The sequence below is a fragment of the Muscardinus avellanarius genome (assembly GCF_963383645.1).
Source record: "Muscardinus avellanarius genome assembly, chromosome: 4".
Classification (NCBI taxonomy): domain Eukaryota; kingdom Metazoa; phylum Chordata; class Mammalia; order Rodentia; family Gliridae; genus Muscardinus; species Muscardinus avellanarius.
In genome coordinates this window covers 70,050,248-70,070,143 of record NC_137789.1, presented here as the reverse complement: position 1 = coordinate 70,070,143, position 19,896 = coordinate 70,050,248, and the positions used below count along the sequence as shown (strand labels likewise).

At 36.8% G+C, this 19,896-nt stretch overlaps 1 protein-coding gene across 7 annotated transcripts in view; it reads left to right on the top strand.

Annotated features, from left to right (window-relative positions):
* CSPP1 (centrosome and spindle pole associated protein 1) overlaps positions 1-19,896 on the top strand; it is a gene marked incomplete at both ends in the record, with an annotated part of 131,405 nt that overhangs the window by 92,374 nt on the left and 19,135 nt on the right. For all 7 annotated transcript variants that reach the window (XM_080693860.1, XM_080693861.1, XM_080693858.1 and 4 more), the window contains 6 exons: positions 1,070-1,219; positions 2,157-2,303; positions 10,549-10,653; positions 12,001-12,067; positions 12,640-12,757; positions 17,549-17,688. In XM_080693860.1, the coding sequence (XP_080549986.1) occupies positions 1,070-1,219; positions 2,157-2,303; positions 10,549-10,653; positions 12,001-12,067; positions 12,640-12,757; positions 17,549-17,688 (727 nt within the window). The remainder of the gene's footprint in view (positions 1-1,069; positions 1,220-2,156; positions 2,304-10,548; positions 10,654-12,000; positions 12,068-12,639; positions 12,758-17,548; positions 17,689-19,896) is intronic.

Below are 19,896 nucleotides of genomic sequence, written 5' to 3'. Positions count from 1 at the left end.
AAATGATTGCCTGCACACTGCTAAGCACTAAATACTAGGCTTATACATACTTAATAGTGTTATGAAAAATGCTAAAGTCCTAATATGTAAAATCATGGCACATGTGAGACAAAGTTCATTTCTCAGTGAATTTTGAGAGTACTACATAGAGCATGCTTTGAAGCTAGAAGAAATATGAATAGTAAAAAAAATATGAATAACCATAATCCACCTAAAGGTTACCAATCTAATGGTAACCTTAAACCAGAGTCATGAATCCCTAGTACCCATGCTACCATTTTCTCTGCCTCATTCTTGGAACTTGTGGACTGTCTTTTAAGGGTTTTCTGCCCTTTAGAGCTTAAACAACCTTAGAATATTACCCTCAGAGTACTCAAAACTGCAGGTTCCAGGTAGCACCCAAGATGAAACTTAATTATGAATCCTTGTATCCTAATCCTCTTACACCTTAATAGATTTAGCTCTTTCTTTTTTGGTGCTAGAACTTGAACCCAGGACTGCATGCATGCTAAGCATGTACTCTACCACTGAGCTGCACTTCCACTCATAATAGTTTTAGTTCTTTCTTCATTATCCTGCTAGTTGAAAGGAGAAAAGAACATTTAAGGGAAGTGATTATTGTTTAAAAAGTGATTGAATACTAAAATATTATTTCATTGTTGTTTGACAATACTATTTATGTCCAAGAACTTTGTAGAATTATATAATTATGAATATTTACTGAGTACCCTCTATATACAAGGGAAGGGATTTGTATGTTTCTTACAGAAATTGTTTCATGTAATTCTTTGAATAGTCCTTTGATATGTAGAGATCAACAACTTATCAGATGAGAAAACTGAGGAGAAGAAAGTTTCTTAAGGCCACATAGTCTAAATATATAGTGGAACTGTAATTTAACTTAAAAGTTTTAAGAGTACATTATGTAGCCTTGCTAATAAATTATAGGAAACTGAAAAATTTAGGAACTTTTTAGGAATTTTTAAACAAAAGGCTACAAATGTAGAATACCAGGAAAAAGTGAATCTGTAATTTTTCAAGTTTTACAAAATAATAACTAATTCTTTAGATTGAGGAAAAGAAACAAAGAGAAGAAGCAGAGCGAGAGAGACTGAGAATTGCAGAAGAAAAAGAAGAAAAGCGGCTTGCAGAACAGAGAGCAAGAATTCAGCAAGAGTATGAAGAAGAACAGGAAAAGAAAAGGGAGAAGGAGGAGGAGGTGCATTATTTTTTCTACTCTACTGTATTATTTAGCTAAAAGTGAAATCTTTATTTTGACTTGGAAAGATGTTTGATACTTATAAGGGAGAATAGTCTTAAAGTTCATTTAGGAAATGCCAGATTAGTTTTCATTCTCTGGACATTTTATTGAGGTGAAAAGCTAACTTAAGAAAAAAATTTTTTAAGCCAGAAAATATAGTCTACAAGATGTAATGGCACATACTTGTAATCACAGATCCCAGTTATTGGGAGGTTGAGGCAGGAGGATCACAAATTCAAAGTCAACCTCAGCAACTTAGCAAGACCTTGTCTCAAAATAAAAAGTTTGGGGGAAGTTATAACCTGACTGAAGTTGTTAAAAAAGATGTAGAATATTTCATTAAGCAGACTATTTATTTCTTGTGGTACTGGGAATGGAACACAGGGCATCCTACCTCCCAGCTATACCCTAGCCCTGTTCTATTTTTTATTTTGAAATGGGTTTTCACTCAGTTTTGTAAAGCCTAACAAATTACTGAAGCTGGCTATAAACCTGTGATCCTCTTGTTTCAACCTACCAAATACAGGAATTACATGTGTGTGCTACCATGCCTTGCTCAGACAACTTATTTATTTACTAGTACTAGGGATTGAACTCAAGGTTGGTATGCCTCTGACCTATAACCCCATCGGTTTTTATAAACTTTTATTTTGAAACAGGTATTTCCCTAGATTGTTGAGAGCCTTGCTAAGTTGCTGAAGCTCACACAATCCTTTTGTCTCAGCCTCCCAAGTACTGGGATTACAGACATGTACAATTTCTTTTTTTCAAAGAGTACTATATTATCCACATCTTCAATTTTACCTTTATTTCAGGCAAATAAAAAAGGTAGCAACTTTTTAAATGTAGTCCAGAATTAATATATAATGTACATATTTTTCTCTTAATTTTAAAGCAAAGGCTAAAAAATGAAGAGCTCATCCGGTTAGCTGAAGAAAGACGAAAAGAAGCAGAAAGAAAGAAGAAAGAAGAGGAAGAAAAACACAATTTACAGCTCCAGCATTACTATGAAAGAGAAAATATAATTGGAGAAGAAACAAAGGTATGTATTAGGCAAAAATGTCAGTCAGACTCATATATTAACCCATGTTCACCATGAGAGTTGTAGAATTGTTAGGAAAGGAAGAAAGAGGAAGGAGGTACTTGTGTTGCCCGGCTTTGTCTTCCTATTGAGACTGGGTACTACGCATTGAACTTTTCATGTAAGATGCTAACACTAAGTTTTCCTTTGCTCTTTCTGCATTCTCAGTCTCATTCTCATGGTTTTCAGTGATGTAACCCAATAGTGTAGTTTATTGACCAGCACCCTGTGCGCTGTTTCAGTTCATGACAAGGCTAAATACCGAAATTGAGAGAGTTTGGAAACCTTTATAGCATTTCATTAAGGTAACTTTATGACTATCTAGTTGTACTAATAAAAACATTGGGCTTTAATTTAGTATGCCTGCAACTTTTTATTTATGTAGTAATTCATTCTTACTCTGTATTACACCATTTTTCACAATAGACTGGAAATTCAAAAGGAAACTGGTGATTTGCCATAGGCTGGTTTTAAAATTCATGTTTCCAAGCCGGGTGTGGTGGCGCACGCTTGTAATCCCCGCGCTTGGGAGGCAGAGACAGGAGGATCGCGCAGGTTCGAAGCCAGCTTAGGAGACCCCGTTTCCAAATAAAAATGTAAAAATAGGTCTGGGAGTGTAGCCCGGAGATAGAAGGGCTTCCAGGAACTCCAGTACCACCAAAAAAAAAAAAAAAAAAAAAAAAAAAAAAAAAAAAAAAAAAAAATTCATGTTTCCAAGACAGAGGGTTGGATGTTCAGGGCTTGGTGCATTTGAATCAGTTATCAGTCATTGGTCTGTTTCTTTAGAAAGGTAATTGGCTATGATGAGGCTGTAGTTCACATCCTTATTTATATTTCTTAGTTATACTAAAAAATTTGTGTGCATAGGTATCTTTGGGAGCTTGCTAGTAATGTACATTTCTGGGTTCCCACCTGCAAGGTACTTGAGGGAGTGTTCTAGGATATGCATTTTACAGCTCTTTTTCATAGGGGTTCTGATACAGTTGGCCTGGAGACCAACCATACTTTAAAAAACCCTGTCTTAGGCCGGGCATGGTGGCGTACCCTTGTAATCCTAGCACTTAGGAAGCTGGGACAGGAGGATCGCACAGGTTTGAAGCCAGCCTCAGCTACTTAGTGAGGCTCTAAGCAACTTAGTGAGACCCTGTTTCCAAATAAAGTATAAAATAGGTCTGGAGTATATCCCAGAGATAGAAAAGACCCTGGGTTCCACCCTCAGTACCACACACACACACCCCATTTAATATAAAAAGTTTTTTTCAGAAATTTAAATTTATGCACACATTATTTAAGACAGGATTCACAAAAAAGATTCACTTAAACTTTTTTTTTTTTGGTGGTACTAGGGTTCCTGGAAACACTTTTACCTCTGGGCTACACTCCCAGACCTAATTTTATACTTTAAAAATTTTTTTTATATGGAAACAGGGTCTCTTAAGCCAGTGAGGCTGGCTTTAAACCTGCGGGATCCTCTTGTCTTAACCTTCCAAGTGCGGGGATTATAAGTGTGCACTACCACGCCCAGCTCACTTAAACTTGTGATATATTTAGGATGTGGTTTGGCTATGTTGTCAAATGTACCTTACTTTATATAAATATGAGCCATTTGGGAAGGGTTCAACTATGCTGTGTGGCTTCTCATCCCAGGGCTTCATGGTGATAGAAATGAAAATTATTTATAGCTAGAATATTGTTGAAAGATGGTTTGGAGTGTTAGGCAATAGTTGTCATTCTTAGGATAAATATTGTTCAACCTTTTAAAGTAATTATATATAATTTCATTATTTTTAAATTAAAATCATCTAATGTTCAACCTTTCAAGTATTATTTAAATATCTCATTAATTTTTAAATTAAAATTAAGTAATCATTAACTTCTAAATTAGAATTAATTAATTAATTATTTTCAGTACAGGGGATTGAATCTAGGGGCATTCCAGCTCCAAGTTATACCCCTAGCTCTTTTTTTTTCCAGGTGTCTACTGGAGCTATACCTGTAGCCCTATTTTTTTTTTCTGAATTTCTTTGTTCTTTTTGTTTAAATTTTTTATTGATGCATCGTATTTATACATCATAATGAAGCAAAAAACTTGTGTAGACATAAATGCACACACCACCCAGCCAGCCTCCACCCAGTCTCCACCCCATCTCCTCCCCGTTCCTCCCTCTCATGCTTGGCTTAGTGGTTGACTATGATATGAATAAGTACATTATGCATTTCAAAGAGTTTCTCTCCCTGCCCACCCCATCCCCACAGTTAGGTTGCCTTTATTTGCTCCTCTATAGGATCTCCTTTTTCACCCGGAGTTCCTCCTATGACCCCTTTCACCTTAGCTTTCACATATTAGGGAAAGCATCTGATTCCTTTTTTCAACTGACTAATCTCGCTTAGCATAATATCTTCAAGATCCATCTATTTACCTGCAAATGCTGCAATTGTGGTTTTTTTTTTTGCTGAGTAAAAGTCCATTGTGTACATATCCCACAGTTTTGTAATCCATTCATCTGTTGATGGACATCTTGGCTGCTTCCATAGTTTGGCTATGGTGAATTGTGCAGCTATGAACATAGATACACATGCATTAGTTTGATAGTTTGGTTTCCTGTCTTTTGGGTATCTAGATACTCAGAAGTGGTATTGCTGGATTGAATGGTAGATTGTTCCCATTCTTCTTAGGATCCTCTATATTGTTTTCCAAAGTGGTTGCACTAATTTGCAATTCCACCAATAATGTTTTAGAGTTCCCACTTCTTCACATCCTTGCTGGCATTTGTTGTTTGTGTTTTGAATGATTGCCATTGCCATTCTAGTTGGAGTTAGGTGAAATCTCAGGGTAGTTTTGATTTGTATCTCTCTGATTGCCAGTGATGTTGAGCATTTTTTCATACATTTATTTATTGGCCATTTGAATTTCTTCTTTCATGAAGTGTCTATTTAGTTCGCTTACCCATTTTTTGATTGGATGATTTGTTTTCTTAGTGTTGAGTTTCTTGAGTTCTCTGTATATTCTAGATATTATTCCTTTATCGGAGGGGTAGGTGGCAAAAATCTTTTCCCATTCTGTTGGTTCTCGATTGAGGTTCTTGACAGTTATCTTTGCTGAACAGAACCTCTTCAGTTTCATGGAATCCCATGTATTGATTTGCCTTTTAGTTTGTTGTGCCTTTGGAGTCTTCTTGAGAAAGCGTTTATCTGTGCCTATGTGTTGCAGTGTTGGACCTATGCCCTCTTCAAGGAGCCTGAAAGTCTCTGGTCTAATTTCCAAGTCTTTGATCCATCTTGAATTGACTCTTGTGTAGGGTGAGAAAGTGGGATTAATTTCCAGTTTTCTGCATATAGTTGACCAGTTTTGCCAACACCATTTGTTGAATAGGCTGTCTTTTTTCCAGTGTATGTTTTTGGCTCCTTTGTAAAAAATCAATTGGCTGAAAGTGTGTGGACTTGTTTCTGGGTCTTCTATTCTGCTCCATTGGTCTATGTATCTGTTTTTGTGCCAGTACCATGCTTTTTTTTTTATTACAATGGCTTTGTACTCTATAGTTTAAAGTCAGGTATTGTGATTCCTCCTGCATGGTTTTTGTTGCTAAGAACTACTTTGGCTATTCTGGGCTTTTTCTTGTTCAAATGAATTTAAGGACTGATTTTTCTATGTCTGTGAGAAGTGATCTTGGTAGTTTAATAGGCGTTGCATTGAATCTGTAGATCACTTTTGGAAGGATGGCCATTTTAATTATATTTATTCTGCCTATCCATGAACATGGAAGATCTTTCCATCTCCTAAGATCTTCAATTTAATTTTTTTTTTGATGTTTTATAATTATCTTTGTAGAGATCTTTTACCTCCTTGGTTAAGTTTATTAATTCTAGCAACCAATGTAGAGTTTCTGGTATAGTGATATGAACTGGATTCAATACAGGACTAGGGAGCGATAAAAAGAAGAGTAAAGATAGAAGAGGGATAGAGGAGAGAGTAGATTCGTATAAGGGAAGAAGCTTGGGAGAGGATTTTGTATGAGGGTTAAAAACAACAAAAACAAAGCAAAACAAAAATCATAAAAGCAAAACTAACCAAACAAAAAACCACAAATAACCCAGAAAGCACCTCCAAAAAAAGAAAAAAAACACAATCAGCTATACATACACACAAAAAAGAACGCAAAAATCCAAACAATTTCAACAACAAATTTATGCTACTCTACAAATATTTTCAGTAGTCTATGTGAAGATACCGAGTGCTACCGGCACCTTTCCCTCTGTGAGTCTGGTTCTCTGATTCTTCTCAGTCTATGCAGATGGTCAATATAAATGGGATTAGATTCAATATTGAGTGAAGGTAATCTTCCACATGTTCCACAGATTTGGAGTATAGGTGTCTACCTGCCTCTATTGGTAGTGTATGCCTCTGAGACCAAACTCAATGTAGGAGTTTCAGTTCTACACAGCTAGGGCTGGGCTAGTCTGACTTCTCCTTGTTCACTACAATTGGGATGTCTGTGGGGTTCCCAGCGATCTTACACATTGTTTTTAGAGTCAAATGTAAGACTCTCCCCACACTTTCCACTGATCTAAGCCTGTGTCTGTCTGAGCTTCTCATATGATCAATAGCAGATCCCACTCCCACGTTCTCTGGTTTCTTCTCTGGTTCATCATGACTTCACTTATTGTGCTCTGGATCTCTGGGGGGTGTGGTAATCTCTGCTGCCTCCACCCCTCCTTTGAGTTGTATTGCTACGTCTCAGATCCAGGGAGTTAGTCGTAGCTGCGCCAGACTCTGAGGGTACCATGTGGGTCACTTTCCTTCAGGGAACTAAGACTAGGGTGTAGTAATTTCTGTCATTCCTACTCCTGCACTGCGTTGAACTGCTAGATCTCAGACCCAGGGAGTTTATCAAAGCTGGTTGAGTGCCTGAGGGTGCTATGCTGGGATTTTTCCTGTAGGGGCCAAACTTTTACTTCTGATTGTAGTGTGCGCTGGGTTGGAGCTCTCATGGGCATCATGAACTCGTCGCTGCTGCTGGCAATTTGGTGTTAATGCCATGCCCTTGGCCGTTAGGCTGGCGTATCTTCCCTCTGGTATTGAGCTCCATTCTGAATCCCTGGAGAGGCTGATGGGCTTGGCCACTCAAAATTTTAGCTGGTCTTTATGCTGAAAAAAACTGCTGAATTATATCCGACTGGACTGCAACTGGTCGCTTCAGCTCCTTTTCTTTTCCTCCCTGGAGTCTGGTTTTGTGAGGCAAGATGGTGTTGACGCAGCAGCAGCAGCCACGGTGGCAAAGCAGTTTCTTTTATGCTGTCTGGCTGTTCTAGTCTTCTTTTTCTCTGTCCCTTGTATTTGTAGCTTTTATTTCTCTACTGATAGTATTTTCTGGGTATGTAAGGCGTTATTTTTGACCCTATGGAGATTGAGTGTCAGCAGTACTCATAGAAGCTGCTTTACTTGGTTGCCATCTTCACCTCCCTCTTCCCTATTTTTTTTTATTTTTATTTTTTGGTAGTACTGGGGTTTCTGGAAGTCCTTCTACCTTCGGGCTACACTCCCAGACCTATTTTATATTTTAATTTGGAAACGGGGTCTCTTAAGCCAGTGAGGCTGACTCCGAACCAGCGTGATCCTCCTGTCTCTGCCTCCCAAGCGCGGGGATTACAAGCATGCGCCACCACGCCCGGCCTCTTCCCTATTTTTTATTCTTTATATTGAAACAGGGTCTCACTGAGTTGCTGAGAGTCTAAGTAGCTGAGGCTGGCTTCAAACCTGTGCCATCCTCCTGTCTTAGCCTCACTAAGTAGCTGAGGCTGGCTGCGAACTGTGATCATCCTGTCTCAGCCTCCCAAGTACTCAGATTACAAGTGTGCACCGCCATGCCTGGCTTAACCTTTACTTTTTAAGAGAAGCTTTAAGTTTACAGCAAATTTGAGCAGAAAATAGAGATATTTCATTATAAAATTCATTATTTAAAAATAAGAGTTATTTCCCACAATTATATTTCTGCCTATTTCCTTTGCTTAAAAATGTGCTATTTGTAAGGAATATATAATTTCATAACTGTTGTAGTTTGTGAAGTACTGTAGTTTTAAATCTTCTTTATATTGTTTAATGGAGTTTTAAAAATAAATAGATTTATTAACTATCCTAATAATGTAGAAATTAAAAATTCACATATGCATAGGAATGGGAAAATTTGAGCAATATTTACTGTATGTGGCCAGGTGTGATATTGTATGCTTGTAATTCCAGTACTCAGAAGGCTGAGGCAGGAGGATCGCAGGTTTGAGAAAAACCTTAGTAAGTAGTGAGAGTTTCATCAACCTAGCAATTCCCTCTTTAAAAATAAAAATTCATAGCTAGGGATGAGGTATAGCTTGGAGGTAAAATGCCCCTGGGATCCATGTCTAGTGGCACACAAAATAATAATAATAAAAACAATAATAATAAGTAAATTATATTAAAGGATTTGTAATCATTAATAATAACTAATAATAGCTTATTACTTACTTTATCTATTATATCAATTTTTTTATTTAAAAAATTTAGTATTAGTTTTGGTGTCAACATAAAAAACAGTGATAGAGAATTCTACTTAAGAATGCCATTGAGCTGGGCTTGGTGGTCCATGCTTGTAATTCCAGCATTTGGAAGGCTGAGAAGGAGGTTTCAGACAGCCTCAGCTACTTAGTCATGCCTTTTGCAATTCAGTGAGACTCTGTTTCAAAATAAAGAATAAAAAATAGGACTGTGGGTATAGCTTAGAGGTAGAATGCTCCTTGCTTTTATCCCCAGTAATGAAAAAAATAAAAATTAAAAAAGAATGCCATTGAATTACTGGAAGTGTCTTTCTTCCAAAACTTTAAGATGATGGATATCTTTCCTGTCTTTATCTGTCCTATTTTTTCTTGTTATATGTCCCTTCTTAAAAAATTTTTATTGTTTCATTGTAGTCATACATCTAAATTAACATCACTGTCTGCCAAATTTCATTTATGTATGCCTGATACATAATTTTTTTTTGTCTGTGCTTTGGTTTTTGTGTCATGCTAGTTTGTTTTTTAGTTAGCTTGCATGTATATTTAGTTCTCTGAAAATTTTTATCCTGATAGTTATCATTTAATCAGGGATATTGAAATCCATTCATATCTATTATAACCAATATATATGATTGTGTTAGTGTTTTCTTAACATCATTTAATTAGATGTTAATTTAATTTCTTTTTTTTGTGTGTGGTACTGGGGATAGAACCCAGTTGCTTTCTACCTCCGGGCTATACTCCCAGACTTATTTTATATATTTTTTGGAGACAGGGTCACACTAAGTTTCTGAGAGCCTCACTAAGTAGCTGAGGCTGGCTTCGAACCTGTACTGGGGTTCCTGGAAGCCCTTCTACCTCTAGGCTGAACTCCCAGAACTATTTTATACTTTTTTATTTTTGGAAACAAGGTCTCTTAAGCCAGCGCGGCTGGCTTCGAACCAGTGCGATCCTCCTGTCTCCGCCTCCGAAGCGCGGGGATTACAAGAGTGCGCCACCACGCCCGGCTAAAAGGTTTATATTTTTAAAAAATCATAAATATTTCTAGTTTTATCAAAATCAGCAATGAAATCAGTTTATGATTTTTCTGCTATGTAAAATGAAGACATTAATGTCCACACAAGCACTCTGGTTTTTCTCTTTTTTTAAACCTAGATAATTATTTTTGTATTTTGTTGGGATGTGTATGACAATGTGAAATAGGGTGTTGTTAGCTTTAATACACTATATACTGAAATCTCATTTTATTTCCTGTGGAAACATAGAACCATGATCTGGAAAATGCCTTGACCCATGATGGTCTTAGTGGTGGGAGATCTAGATTTTAGATTTTTTTTTGTATTAGCCTATTTTTCTTTTATTATTAATATATTTTTCACTTTGGTTATATATTTTTAATATTTGGAAAGTACTGTTGCTTTATTTAAGTTTGTTGTCTTTTTTAATCCTTATCTGAAAGTTAAAACATTTTAATTAGAATAACTACATTCATTTATTTTTATCATAATTACATTTAACCTTAAAATTAATTTTATAACTAGTAAAGTTATTTTATTATAAGCATTAAATTTGCATGTCTTAAATGGACTTATGTAATTATAGTATATATAGCTTATATGTATATATAAATATATGCATGTATATACATATATATGCACATATATGTATCTTAATTTTTCAGCGCTTGCGACAGCCTTCTCCTGTAGTTCCTGCTCTTCAGAACAAAATTGCAAGCAAACTCCAAAGGCCTCCTTCAGTGGACAGCATCATAAGCTCCTTCATTCATGTATACGATTTTGTTTTGTTTTTGTTAAGTTTTTTCAATTATTTTGGATTGGGGGACTGAATGAAATTTTTTAAATCATCATATTTGGTTAGGTTAAATATTTTAAATCTGCAATATAGGTAATGTCTATATTAGTCTGTTGCAGCAGTTGTAACTGATAGTATTTGGTGATCTAAAGTTTAATTTTCCTGAGAAAATAATTTAGCAAAGAGTTTTTGTCAGGCTCAAGAAGGTTCTTTCTTAGAAAATCTATCTTCTAACTGCCTATGGTTAAGCTCATGAAATCCTTTATATTTTGGATCTAGTTGCAATTAAAAGAATGAGGAAAGTTATTTAAAAGAGTTGATGCATGAACAATCAGTAGGAATTTGCCATAAATAGAAGGAGGGAGGAGGGTTTCCAGCATGCACAGAATCACCTCCATAGAGGACAGGTTAAGCCACGGAGAATCCTCTATGATTTGGTGTGGCCTGATGATGTTTTGTGCTAAGGCACCAGAGGGATAGAGAACATATGCAGGGAGGGTAAAGCCCTTGATTTTATTCCGTAGTTCCATGGATTTCAAACATACTAATACCAGAATAGGCAGAGATATGTTTCAGGAATACATTGTACTGAATCCCAGCCTGTGAGAGTTTTGTTCAAGTTGGCCTGCAATAGAATATGCATGGGAATTCATTGCAGATGAAGTAGAAGATGGCAAGGCTACTTTTATCTTGGATATTGATTTGTCAGGCAATACAGATTATAAACATGGAGACAAATTAAGATGCTTTTGCAGAAGATCAGATGTGAAGTTTTTAGCACCTGAACAAAGGCCTTGACACACTGATCTGAGAAGGGGTGGTAATATTATGACATATTTAAGACACATAAAAAGTAGTGGCATTTATTGACCAAATATGTGGTTATGTGGGAATCAAGGATAACTCTTAAGTTTCTGATGAGGGTTATATAGAGTAGGAGGTTGAAAATAGAAGTTGTGGCTGAGGAAGGAATTTTGGACTCGATTTGTAGTTTTGGAATCCATTAACATATTGTTGCTTATCAAATTAGTATCATTGTCTGGAATAAGTATGTAGAGGGAGAAGGTAAGTCTCAGGATAAAACAGTAGGGAATTAACAGTGTATAAAAGTTAGAGAAAGGAATAGAGATGGAAACACACACATACACACACAATCAGGTGGTGTTTTCCAAGTAAAAGGACTTAAAATGGTTGCCGAGTGTGTCATTTGGGAATCATTTTGTGACTTTAGTGTTTCTTTACATATAGACAGAATTGCTTTTTTTAGGCTTCTGAGTATAGAAGACATATTGAGCATAATTTTGTCATTATTGTTAAACAGGAAAGTTCTATGTCCAGGGCACAGTCTCCTCCAGTACCGGCCAGGAAAAATCAGCTCCGTGCAGAAGGTAGAGTTAACTGCTAAAATGTAATCTAGATTCTTTCTTTCTTTTCCTTACTTTTATTTTGAAATAATTTACGGCCTTGCTGAAAGTAGCAAAAATAACAGAAGGTATGTTTAGCCTTCCCTTAAGGTTCCCTAATGGTAACATCTTATGTAATACAATGTAATTGCAGCCATGAAGTTGACCTTGATATGCTCTGAGGATAGACCTTCGTCAGACTTTAATAGTTTTTACTCATGTGTGTGACTAGGATTTTTGTTATGTGTAATTTGTGTAAACAGTTAGGAAACTGCTCCGTCAGCACAAATGAAGTCCCTGGTGCTGCCCTTCTGTAGGTGTACTCTCCCTTCCACGCAACAGTCTCTCATCTTGAAATTCCTGTATTGTCAGAAATGTGCTATATTTTCAGAAATCCTAATGACATTGATAAATATCTGTGTATATATAAAACATTGCAGTATCACAAAAATGTCAGTATTTTAGCATTATAAGTCAGTTGTGTTTCAGTGTTTAATCTTTTGTTCTTACACTTGTCTTGTTTTTTACTTTTCAATGGGAATTTTTCTCCTTTGCAGAGGAGAAAAAAAATGTAATTATGGAATTATCAGAAATGAGAAAACAGCTTCGCAGTGAAGAGAGGCGTTTACAAGGGCGATTGCTACACATGGACAGTGATGATGAAATCAATGTAAGGTAAGTTTAAAATGACATTGTTTTTTTCCTGAGTTCTTTTATATCTTATATCACCTATTCAGTAATTCTATAGCTTTGGAACATGATTAATTCAACTTACAGTCTCCTTACTTTCCCTTTCTTAAAGCCTTCTACAAAATTAGATGTGGAAATTTAGTCCTCAAAATGAATAAAGATATGAGAACAGAAAATTTCAGGATTATAATTATCATAAACATTTGCATTTTAGAAAAATTTTAACATTTTCCTTCAATAATGCGATAATATCTGGAATACTTATTTTCTAGCAAAATCACATACTACCAAATGTCTATGATCATTTTTACTAGGAAGATTCACAAATTTTCTTAAGCAGTGTTCTTCAAATGGGAGGTTAGAATCTTTTTGTACGTTGTGAAACAATTCTTATTCTTTCTTTCCAAATAAACTTTGTATTTTGGAATAATTTTATGTATTTATTTATTTTGGTGGTACAAGGGGTGGGACTCAGGGGCTATACTCCCAGACCTATTTTATATTTTATTTAGAAACAGGATCTCACTAAGTTGCTGAGAGCCTCACTAAGTAGCTGAGGCTGGCTTCGAACCTGTGCGACCCTCTCGTCTCAGCCTCCCAAGTGCGGGGATTATAAGCGTGCGCCACCACGCTCGGCTCAATAATTTTAGATTATAGAAAAGTTGCAAGTATAGTTAAAGACTTTCTGTGTATACATCACCCAGTTTTTTCTATTGTTGACATTTTACATTACCAGGGCATATTTGTTACAACTAAGAAGCTGACACTGAAACATTAAGTGTTAACAAATTCCAAATTTGATGGAATTTGCTAGTTTTCCCATTAATGTCTTGCTTCTCTTCTAGGGTCCAGTACAAGGCTTCACATTGACTTTAGTTGTCATGTCATCTAGTCTCCTCTGGCCTGGGACAATTTCTCAGTCTCAAGTTTTGTGATTGTGAAAGTCTATAGACGTATTGTCTAGGTAACCTGTAGAATGCCCCCAGTCTGAATTTATATGGTGTTTCTGATGGTTAGAATCGATAAAGGATATTTGGAAATCCTTTTGGAAAGGATTTTTTTCCTGTAATGTCTTATCAGGAGTGTACATTATCACATGCCATATCTGGCAGTATTAACCATCATCATCTGTTGAAATGGTGTTTGCTATATTTCTCCACTGGGAAGTTAGGAGAGGCTGGAATTAATTAACTGCATCTCCTGGAGGGGAGCTACCACCACATGTATGTGTATGTATGTATGTATGTATGTATTACTGGGAATTGAACCCAGAAGCATTCTACCTGCAAACTACACCCCAGCCCTATTTTTATTTTTATTTTATAACAGAATCTCATTAGATTAATGAGAGTCTCACTACTTGCTGAGGCTATCCTTGAACATGCAATCTTCCTGTTTCAGCCTCTCAACTACTCAGATTAAAGGTGTATGTCACTACGCCCAGCTCTATATTACTTAGAATTTTCTTGTAAGAAAAATCTCTCTCCTTTAGTTATTTAATTAATTTTTTTGTGGTACTATGTCGGGATCCAGCCCGACGGCTGGCGGGGCTTGGCGAGATGATGAGTACCAACGACTCAAACAAAAACCACGAGCCGGGAGTCAAGTCAAGCAAGATCTCATTTATTTCTCTCCAAGCAATCATATATATGGCACCAAACCACGAGGGGAATTCCCATGAGAAATAGCCTAGCCTATCCGGGATAAAGATCACTAGCACGTAGTTCACGGCCAATCCCAGGCCAGTACATGAGCCATTCATGTGTGCGGAAAGCTCCTTTAAGGGTAAAAAGGGAAAAACCGCTCAGTCTCCCCACCCATAATGAATGGGGAAACCACGCCTTCCTAGCTTCCTCTAGGCACCATCTTTAGCCCATTTTCTGCTGAATCACTTTACTTAAAGTTTTGCCTTAGGCTGCAGGCCGCTCAGGCCGAGGGAGGCTGCTTCTCCTTAGGCGCTGTATGGACACAGCCCATCAGTACTAGAGATTGAACCCAGGGGCATTCTGCCTATGAGCTGCACTATTTTATTTATTTATTTTTTTTGAAACAGGATCTTTCTGTATTACTGAGACTGCTCTTGAACCTGTAATCCTCTTTTTCTTAGCCTCCCAACTACTGGGATTACAAGCTTGCAACATCCAATCTCAAAGAGATTCTTGTAAAAAAATACATACTTAATTCAGTATACTGGACTGGTGACATTTTACTCATTTTCATTAATAAACTGAATTCTGTATTTTCTTCTTGCAAGTCAGTATGATTCAAGAAAGAGAAATGAAGCAGCTTATATTTTCTTGTGTGGATATTGCACATGATAATTTCTACTCTGTAAGATTATGGTGAATAATAAATTAATATTTATTTGAACTATGAACTGTGAACTATGAACTTTCAGTTCTAACTGAACATACTAAAATTATTTTTCTTTTTTTGTGTGTGGAACCAGGGATGGAACCCCAGGGACATTCTATTTCCAAGCTACATCCCCAGCTCTATCTTTTATTTTTTATTTTGAAACAGAGTCTCACTAAGTTGTGGAGTGCTTCACTAAGTAGCTGAGGCTGGTGGTGAACCTGTGATTCTCCTGTCTCAGCCTCCCATGTACTGAGATTACAAGCATGTACCACCATGCCCGGCTATTTGAATTATTATTTAAATAGAATTGGTTAAATATATTGACTTTGGCATAATTTTTAATTGTATCATAATTAGGGATATCTCAAAGTTGGTTCTTTATTCTAGTTACATAAATATCTTTACAAAAAGAATCTGATTAATTAGTTCATCAGGCTCCTGTTATGTTATTTTTATTTTTTTTTTTTATTTTTTGTGTTACTGGGGGTGAAACCCAGGGGCTTTTCTACCTCTGGGCTATACTCCCTGACCAATTTTATATTTTATTTGGGAACAGGGTCTCACTAAGTTGCTGAGAGCCTCACTAAGTAGCTGAGGCTGACTTTGAACCTGTGTGATCCTCCTGTCTTTGCCTCTCAAGCACTGGGATTATAAGCGTGAGCCACAACGATGGGCTCCTGTTTATATGTTAGACACAAAAATATAATGACTCTCATATGCATATAAGAGCTAATAACCTACTATTTATTTTTTAATTTTTAATTTTAGCACTGGCTGTATTTATTTTTTAAAATTTCTTTATTGACGTATTGTATTCACACATCTTAATGGGAAACAAGATGGTGGACTAACTCCTCTTTAAGTATTAGCATTATGGAAACTAGACAAGTGTTCAATTTAAAAGTCTCCTAGAAGCTTTTTTGAACCTGTTTTGATGGATTACTTTAGAGTTCCTTTCACCCTAGGTTAGTGTTAGTGGTCTGTATCAGCTTTGACATGGTCATTTTATAGCCCTAGTAAATGCTCTCTTCTAGAAAGGAAACTATAAGAGTAGGGGCACCGCCTGTGAAGACTCCAGCTATTCCTATCTGTGAGCTTAAAGAAGGTTTAATGATAAAGCAGTTGCAGAAGATACCTGAGCAAACTTTATATGATAACTTTGAGCTACATTTATTTTCTTTCTTTCTTTCTTTCTTTCTTTCTTTCTTTCTTTCTTTCTTTCTTTCTTTCTTTCTTTCTTCCTTTTTTTTGGTGGTACTGTGGTACTGGGGGTGGAACCCAGAGGCTTTCTACCTCCAGGCACCAGGCCTTTTTTATATTTTATTTGGAAACAGGGTCTCACTAAGTTGCTGAGAGCCTCACTAAGTAGCTGAGGCTGGCTTCGAACCCGTGCGATCCTCCTTGTCTCAGCTTCCCAAGTGCGGGGATTACAAGTGTGCACCACCACGCCCGGCTAGAGCTACGTTTTCAATGGTTGGACTTACCTAGTTCTTAGTAAAGCAGTAGTAGATACTTTGGTTTTTATATTCAGGACTACAATTATCATCCTCCATCCCTGTCCTTTCTTATTATTACTCCCCCAAAACTCGAGCAGAAAATTCCTTTCTTATACAGCCTGCTTCTTATGTTAATTTCCTAGGCACCACAGGAATAAATTGTCAACTAATTAGATATTAAGTTTCCTAAAAATGTTTTTTGTTAAATCACTGTTGGGGACTTTGTACACTTCTCTTTATATTGAGCAACAATGTAATATTTCCTGATTACCCATTTCACATCAGGTACCATGCTAGGTACTTTTCATGATTTGTCTTAATTCTCTTGGTTATAACATGACCAGATAGACACTGCCTGCATTTTACAGACAATGGAACCAAACTGCTAGTAAGTAGCAGAGCTGCTTTGAATCTGTTTTTCTGACCTCAAATACTGTGATCTTTAAACTACATGAACATTTTATGGTAAAGTTGAATCATTCTAATAAGTTACCTTGTATCTGAGCATTTTGAAAGATTATGATCATACATATAAAAATACTGTATTTTTAAAATGTAAGAGATTTAAATATAAGAACTGTTAAAATACTTTTAAATAATATACTGTAGTGAAAGATGTCAAATTTCTTTTATAGCTGAGCATGGTGGCACACATTTGTAATCCCAGCATTTGGGAGGCTGAGACAGGATCATGGTTTGCAGACAGCCTCAGCTACTTAGTGAGGCGCTTTGCAACTTAGTGAGACCCTGTTTCCAAAAATAAAAAAGAATAAAGAATAGGGCTGGGGGTGTAGTTTGGAGTTTGAATGCCTGAGTTCCATCTCCAGTACCACAAAAAAAAATCTTTTTACAGTGAATTAAGCGTGAACTTGGATTTTCTTTCCATTAAACATATTTATCATGATTTTTCATTTATCTATAGGAAAAGAGAAAGGAATCCCATGGATATATTTGACATGGCCAGGCATCGAGTGCAAGCTCCTGTCAGGAGACAATCACCTAAGGGCTTAGATGCTACCACGTTTCAGAATATTCATGATTTTAATGAGCTGAAAGATAGAGGTAAGTCCATTCTTTTACTTTCAAGATGCAATAAATATCCTATCATATTTGTTTAAAGATATGTATACTCTTTTTAAAGTAAAATTTCTTAATATATGTTTTAAGTTTGATGAATAAAATTTATGTGTATTCTAGACCTTCAGTTTGCCAGTCTGGTAGATAAAGCTTTAGTTTTGCTAAAACTTTTCTTTTGGAGGGTACATAGCTGCTAAAGTGTCATTGTGAATGGGATCAAGTAGACTAGTGTGATGAATGGAACTTTGGTGATTAATGGAGAATGGGTAATGGAAGTTGAGCTAATGAGAAAGACTGAGCAATTGGAGGAAAACAGGACAATGTGGGATCCCAAGAGAAGAGAGTGAGTGGATGGGTCATCACAGAGGAGGGTCTTGTGAGATCAGCGTCAAATGTGAAATTGGTGGTGACTGCAAACTTTTTTTGATAGTACTGGGGATGAAACCCTGGGCATTCCACCTCTGAGCTATATCCCCAGCCCTATGTTTTATTCTTTATTTGTAAACAGGGTCTCACTGAGTTGCAGAGGGCCTCACTAAGTAGTAGCTGAGGCTGTCCAAGAACCACAATCCTCCTGTCTCAGCCTCCCAAATGCTGGGATTACAAGCATGTGCCACCACACCCAGCTCAGCGATTGCAATCTTTTTCTTTTTTTAAAATTTTATTGGTGCATTCTATTTACACATCATGATGAAAAAAAATTGTGTAGACTTAAATGCACACATCACCCAGCCAGCCTCCACCCAGTCCCCACCCCACTCCCTCCCCATCCCTCCCTCTCATGCTTGGCTTAGTGGTTGACTATGATATGAATTAGTACATTGTGCGCTTTAAAAGTTTCCCTCTCCCCTCTCCCATCCCCACAGTTAGGTTGCCTTATTTGCTCCTCTATAGGATCTCCTTTTCACCTGGAGTTCCTCCTATGACCCCTTTCACCTTAGTTTTCACATATTAGGGAAAGCATCCGATTCCTTAATTTTTGTGAATTTTACTCAGCCATTAAAAAAAAATTGCAACATTTACAGGGAATGGATCTTGAGGACATTATGCTAAGTGAGATTGTAATCTTTTTAGGAGAATGATGGGATCAAAAGCCAGTTCACTTTGGTGTGAGGACTGAGTAGGAGACAGTAGGCCTGAGGCTGTGCTGGGAAGCAAAGGCTGGAAGGGGAGCAGAAGCACTTCAGGAACTTAGTGGGGTGTAGTGTGAAGAGCTACTGCAGGAGGGAGAGGCTTAGGCTCTCAGCCCTGAGTAGACAGGAGGAAATGTGTATGAGGTTTGAATGAGGAGAGTTTATAGATTTGTTGTAGCCTCTTAGAGGGAATGAGAGAGAAATCTTAGGGAAGCAGGATTGTCAAGCTATAGGAGTTCTGGGAGATGAAAAATGTATAAGGAACTGAAATGCATGACATGTGTTTTTTCTTTTCTTTTTATTTGTTATTGTACTGGTGATTAAACACAGGGGCATTTGGCTTCTGATCTGTACCTCCAGCCCTATTTATTTTTTACTTGGAGACAGGGCCTTGCTAAGTTACAGAGGCTGGCCATAAACCTGCCATCCTCCTTTCTCAGCCGGGTATGTGCCACCATGCTTAGCTATATAATTGATGCTTAAGCATTTCACATAAGGCAAATTTTTGGATATGTGGTCATCCAGGAATTTCAGATTAAGCTAGCATTTAAGCTTTTTTTTTTTTTTAAGCACTATGTATTTACTATAGCACGTTTTTTAAATACAGAAAGATAAAGAGTGAGAAATCACCATGGTCAAATAATCTATATTCAAACACCATTAACATTTTGGATGTTTTCTAGTGTTTCTGAGCATAGTTAAAAACATAAAAAAGATACCTTATTTGATTTCTTTCATTTTTCACTTAGATTTACATTTATCATCAATCACATATGCTAAAGCTATTTTTACACGGTCATTTAGTGAGTGAGTGTGTGTGTGTGTGTGTGTGTGTGTGTGTGTGTGTGTGTGAGACTGGGGATTGAGCCCAGGGACTTCCTACCTCCAAGCTATATTCTCAGCCCTCTTTTATTTTTTTATTTTATTTTATTTATTTTTTTTTGGTGGTACTGGGGTTCCTGGAAGCCCTTCTACCCTCCGGGCTACACTCCCAGACCTATTTTTACATTTTTTTAAATTTGGAAACAGGGTCTCCTAAGCCAGCGCGCGCGGCTGGCTT